The 6,297-nt window shown below is 54.8% G+C and overlaps 1 protein-coding gene across 1 annotated transcript; it reads right to left on the bottom strand.

Annotated features, from left to right (window-relative positions):
- Positions 1-450: 450 nt before the first annotated feature.
- Adrb1 (adrenoceptor beta 1) lies at positions 451-3,462 on the bottom strand. Its single transcript, NM_012701.2, has one exon. The coding sequence runs from the start codon at positions 3,205-3,207 to the stop codon at positions 1,807-1,809; it is 1,401 nt and encodes a 466-aa protein (NP_036833.2). The 5' UTR covers positions 3,208-3,462; the 3' UTR covers positions 451-1,806.
- Between the last annotated feature and the right edge of the window lie 2,835 nt (positions 3,463-6,297).

Genomic DNA, 6,297 nt, shown 5'->3' with positions numbered 1-6,297 from the left:
CCCACTGTGGTTTTCGATGGGGACACAAACATAAACTGTGGAAGCCACTCACCGTATTTCAAGTGGGTGACATCGTCCCGTGGGTCATTCCTTCCTTCCGGTCTGTGGTCTGTTTTTCTGTGAGAAGTTGTTCCTGAGTTACCTGGCTCCAACACTCTCTTTGGCTCTCCTTGGCAGAAGATACCACAATCCCTTCTTCCATCCAGTGCAGCAGATGGGCTCTTGGGGGTGCCTAAGTTGTCTGGAATACCTTGAATCCGGCTGTGAAAATTTAGGGCAGATCTGGGGCTCTCTGTTGGTGACCACCTTATTTGGTTTAGAGGCATTTTGCTCTGCGATTGAGTCATGAAGAGACATTAAAAGGCTGCCAGTCTGTGCTTTGAAGCAGACACTCAGTCTCTTCTGTCATCACGGACCCCTTACAGACAGACACACGGCACATAACCTCGGTTGCGCTGCACTGCTGCTTTATTGCACATGGACCAATTCCCCACATGGTACTTAGTCGCACCAGAGTATAAATACTTGGTCACACACACAAGAAGAGATAGAATATACACACGAATGCTAAATTTTACCAGCAGATTCACGTGGGCACTTGGACATTAAAAAATTATAATAAAAATACGTAAGATAATAATATTTATAATATGGATACAGTTACAGTACCATGATAAGAGTATAAAAAGTGATTTCCCAATAAATCATCAACTCAATAACATAATAGACAAGAGAAACTGAGTTTGAATTTTATTTTTTAGCATTTTAAAGATCTGCCCACCTCCCCGTCCCATTAAAAATATTTAATTTTTTGTGCAAGTTAACAACTTCTATGGATTTTACAATGTCTAACACTGTGCAAAATGGCCTTTCAACCACTGCCTTTTTTTTTTTTGTCATCTTTGTTTTTAGCCACATGTGCAATAATCCCAACTGTTTCCTTTTGTTCTGTCCTATCTTTAGTTGACAGAATCACATGTCACAGAGAGAGACTCAGCGCCTGGTCCTTCCAACTAATATTGATACATAAATAAGCTGTTTAATATAAACAAGTCTTTCTATCTTGCTGTGCAATATGCACAGAGTGAGGTAGAGGACCCACAGCAGGACCACCGAGGCGCGCAGGGGACAGGGTTTGCCCTCCAGGAGAAAGCAAGGTGAACCGTGCTCCACAAATAGTTTCTCGAAACCAGATTGGTCTGTTTCTCAGCCACCTTTCCCCCCTTTGCTTTAAGGAGACACCAATACTCCGGAATTAATATGCAATTTCTTTAGAAAGCAAAAGGAAACACTTCCTGGCTAATTATCACCGCTCCTGCCCCCACCCCAAACCAGAGCTGAACACTTAGGTTCCTAGGTGTGAAGTCAGAAGGCCAGGTGATAGACTCCACCCTCCCCCTTCCCCTCCCCTCCTAGTTTCCACTCGGGTCCTTGCAGAAAGTGTCAAAACCCACGGGGGGGGGGTGCCTAAAGGTGCATTAAACACACGAAAGGCCGAACCTCAGAGAGAAAGGAACTCAAGACAAGCCAGTAAGCCACACTAAGCCACACTCTCCCAACTACTCCCAAACTTTCCTTTTTGCGCAACGCTCGGTCCCGGGCTTTTCTGTACGTCTCGGATGATTCAAAAGATCTGTGGGCTTCGCATTCACCTGCTTTCGGTCTTGAGTAAACAGAAACCTCCTCTCTCCCCTGGGGAGCGGCTCAGGGGCGCCCAGGCGGGCTCTCTTCCTCTAGGGATGCAGAGCCCGTGTCCAGCCCGGGACTATGGGGAGCGGCGTCCGTGCGCCCGGAGAGCCTGGCCCTCTACACCTTGGACTCGGAGGAGAAGCCCTGGCGTCCCGGCTCGTCCAGGCTCGAATCGCTGTCCACAGTGGTCGTCCCGCCGTTGCAGCCGGCCCAGGGCTCCAACAGGCGCGCGGGTGGGGTGGCCCCGGCGTCATCGTCGTCGTCGTCCGAAGGAGCCCCGGGGGACGGCGGCGGCCCAGCTCTCGCCAGGCAGCCCGAGGCGCGCGGCCGGTCCCCGTGGGCTGCGCGGCGTCTGCAGGCGGCCCGGCGCGCGCAGCAAAGCAGGCGCTGGAAAGCCTTGCGGAAGTCGGGGCTGCGGCAGTAGATGATGGGGTTGAAGGCCGAGTTGGCGTAGCCCAGCCAGTTGAAGAAGACGAAGAGGCGATCCGGCACCAGGTCGCGGTGGAAAGCTTTCACCACGTTGGCCAGGAAGAAGGGCAGCCAGCAGAGCGTGAACACACCCATGATGATGCCCAGTGTCTTGAGCGCCTTCTGCTCTCGCAGAGCCACGAGGCGCGACGGCCGCCGCTTGCTGGAGCGCCCGTTGGCCAGCGAGTCTGCGGGGCGCGGTGGCCCTGGTGATGGCGAGGGCGCGGGCGAGGGCGGCCGGGGCGGGCCGCTGAGGAAGCGGCGCTCGCAGCTGTCGATCTTCTTCACCTGTTTCTGGGCCTCGCGGAACACCCGGAGGTACACGAAGGCCATGATGCACAGGGGCACGTAGAAGGAGACGACGGACGAGGCGATGGCGTAGGCCCGGTTGGTGACGAAATCGCAGCACTTGGGGTCGTTGTAGCAGCGGCGCGCTTCGTCGCTCTCGGCCCGCCACCAGTGCATGAGGATGGGCAGGAAGGACACCAGCGCGGAGATGGCCCACACTGTGCACACGAGGGCCCGCGCTCGCGCGCGCGTCAGCAGGCTCTGGTAGCGAAAGGGCGACGTGATGGCGAGGTAGCGGTCCAGGGCGATGACACACAGGGTCTCGATGCTGGCCGTCACACATAGCACGTCTACCGAAGTCCAGAGCTCACAGAAGAAGGAGCCGTACTCCCAGCGGCCCCACACCACAATGGTGGCCCCGAAAGGCACCACCAGCAGTCCCATGACCAGATCGGCGCTGGCCAGGGACATGATGAAGAGGTTGGTGAGCGTCTGCAGCCGCGGGGTCTTGGCGATGGCCACGATCACCAACACGTTGCCCACTACGATGAGCAGCACGATGAGCGCCAGGAGTAGGCCCATACCCGCGGTCCACTGCTGCGACAGCGGCGCTGAGCCCTCGCTGGCTGGAGGCAGCAGCGAGGCGGGAGGCGACGCGAGCACCAGCAGTCGTGCCGCGGTGGCCGCGCCGTCGGGCAGCGGCGCGGCCGACGACAGGTTGCAGGGTTCGGAGGCGCCCAGGGCGAGCGCCCCCGCGCCCATGCCGAGCTTCGGAGGCCGGGGGCGGGGGGTGTGGCGGGACTGGGCCGCGCCTGGGAAGCACCCCAGGAGCCGGGGCTGCGGGGCCCGCGCGGGGAGGTCGCGGCCAGGTCAGGGCAGCCGCGGCTTGGGGCCGGAGGCATGGACGCCGGGCGCCTTCTCCTCCGTAGCCAAGCGCTGTCGCCGCCGCCGCCGCCGCCGCTGCTGCTGGAGCCGCTGTCGCTGCTGGAAGAGCCGCCGGGACCTCAGCATGTTTCTGAGCGCGCGGGGCCGGCGGCTCCAACACCCAGCACCTCCCCCCCACCTCGCTCCCTACCCCCCAGCCAGCCCCCGGGGCCGCGCGTCAGGCTCCCGCAGCCAATCGTCGCCAAGGCACGCCCCCGAACAATGGTGTCCCCACCCCCAACACCCAGCACCCCCTCCTACCGCGATTGAAAGGCTCCAAAGATTGCGGGTGGACTACGCAGCCGGCACCCACGGGCTGCAGCGAGCGCGCCCTTTCCTGCTCAGGCTTCTTCCAGAGTCTGGTCTGCTGCGCCCTCTGCGGTGCCCCGCCGCCTCCTGTGCCCACCCCCACCGCCCAAGTGGTGTCCGCTTGCCCTAGCACCCAGCTCTCATTTTGCCGCTCCCGCAAGAGCGCCCGTTTCCCTTCGGCGCCCCGTAGCGCCCTCGCCTTTCTACCTCTAGTGCATGGTTCCTGGTAGCTAGAAGGGAAACTTGCTGGCGTTCCGGAGATGCCTTGGACAGCCTATCTGCTGGGATTGGGGAATTTAGCTGTGAGACTGGTTCTGCCATCAGGCAGCCTGGCTCTTCCCTGATCGCGAGGGGACCCGGCCAGAATGACAGCTTGGGGAATAGGAAGTGGGTGTTAGTTATTAGAGGAAACTTTGCAGCCAGGCGGATTGCTGGAGCAGAGTGCGCATCTGTCAGAAAGGCTCTCTGGGCGCTGTTCTTGCGCAGAGCTGTGCTCTCTCTCCCTCAAGTGCAGTGGATGGGGAAAGGAAGGGAAGGTTTGTGGCTGTAACTGCCAACGCCAAGGACCAGTTGGACACACACAGTTCCCAATCCCAGCTAAGGAAAAGGATGCGATGAGTTCTGAGTATAAAGGAGAAGTTTAGGGCAACATTAAGTCCGGAGTAAATGACACCGCCCCACCCCCAACCCCCACCCCGCCTAGAAAGAACTCAGAGAATGACGCTTCAGACTTTTTGACTCCAGTACCAACACCTTAACACCCGCGTTTGTACTCTGGTACCCATGGGATTTTATAATCTGAGCTGAGTCAACACAAGGTACTATCCCTTTTTGGTTGACGTCATGAACTGGGATTTCAGACTTCTTGGTAGGGTGGCTAGATTCTCAAAATTGCGGGATCAGCTTTGGGAAGAGCTTTGGGAAGCAAGAAAATATATAAATACGCGAGGCGATTAAATCGGAAAGCATTTAAAGTCACGCCGCATTTCCCCCTTCACATTGTCGAGTGAATCTGAAACTAGAGTGTTTGACTTCACTCCTGATGGAAGCTGAGGATGAACCTCAGGCTGTGGTCCTCTGATCTGCCCCCTGGGAATGCCTCCACCTCGGGCCATAAGAAGGAAATCTGCAATTAAGTTCTTGAGAAGCAAACAGTTCCCAATTGTCTCTGAAGGGAAGGGTGCACGGTCGTGTTATATAATGTTATGTAATGCTCTGGAGTCTCTCTTGCTTTGGAATAAAAAGATTAGCATCTGGGAGGAGCATCAACATGTGGCCAAGCTGGTACTCTCTCACCTTGCCAAAAGACCAGCCTGGCAACTGCCCACCTGCAGCCTAACTCTTGGTAAAGTCAAATCTGTGGATGTGATTTAGACTCAGGTTTGACCACCTGGGAAGTGATTTACCCCTGCCCTGGAATTAGCAGGCCTCAGTTCTGCCAACTTGGGGAGTTTTGAGAATCTGGGAACGGGAACTCCACAGAGGGCAGAAGCACCCATAGTCACCCCAGCCTTTTCAAACAAGGGTCTTTCCTTCCCCAGGCTTTTAAGGGATGTCTGGAAGGGCTCAAAGGGCAATCTGAAAACAGCCAGTGTTTTGGAATGAGTTGATATTAAGGCTGATCAAGAAAGGGCCTCTGGGTGCTGGGGTGCGGAGAAATGTGGAAAGAGGCTTTCTGCTAAGTAGTGCTATTGGGATGCAGTGTGTCAACCTCGTGTCCCCAGGACATGGCATTCCTGGGGATGATAAGGCCAGAACTGACTCGTAGAGATTTAAGTCAGGAGCTGGGGCTAGTTAACCTTGTGGTATTTATATGTATAAACACATCAGGCAACAGGACCCTGATTCACGATTGGGTGACTGGCCTGGACCTTTCCCCCTTGATTATTTGGTGTTGCATCAAGTGATTTCTGTGGAATAAATACATTCAAGTGTAAGCGTTCAAAACCCAGGAGGCTTTTGTAGCAGGGCCTTCAATAGAGGGCTGCAGTGGACAGGAGTCTCAGATATTCTTAGGGACTTTCCTTAGCTGTCCTGACAGGTGAGCTTGGATTACTGTAGCTTCTGTTAGCACATAGACAAAGATTTTACGTTAAAAAAATCACTTGTCTTTGGATAAGGATATGAGATTAAGAAGAAGTTCAACATAGCAACTGACTGCGTCTGTTTTCTGTTGCTATGACAGGATACCTGAACCTGGGTAATGTAAGAAGGGCTTTTTTTTTTTTTTTTTTTTTTTTTTTTTTTTTTTTTTTTTTGGCTCAGAATTTTGAGGGTTGAGAGGTTTAAGTCCGGAGAGTTGCCTCTGGTAAAGAAGGGCCTGTGTTCAGAACAGAAAGCAGAAGGGGCGGTTTGAGTAGTAATGACCTGCTCTTCTGCCGGATCTCATAGCAACTACTTATCCATCCTGTCACTGCTAAGCCGGCACTCAACACTCGCACCCCCTCAAACCAACCGTGTTCAAACTTAGCATCAGCCTACACCCATATTACATGCTGCATGGTCAAAAGGTCATTGTCCACTTGCCACTCAACGTGGATTGGTCCGTGGGGACCCACAGTGTTTAAGAAAACAGTAGAAAGTGGCAGTGCCGATTGCACAGCTGAGAGTCATGAGCCC

Source organism: Rattus norvegicus, chromosome 1 (assembly GCF_036323735.1).
Source record: "Rattus norvegicus strain BN/NHsdMcwi chromosome 1, GRCr8, whole genome shotgun sequence".
In the NCBI taxonomy this organism is placed as follows: domain Eukaryota; kingdom Metazoa; phylum Chordata; class Mammalia; order Rodentia; family Muridae; genus Rattus; species Rattus norvegicus.
The sequence above is the reverse complement of the archived record's forward strand: the minus strand, read 5'-3'. Positions and strand labels throughout refer to the sequence as shown.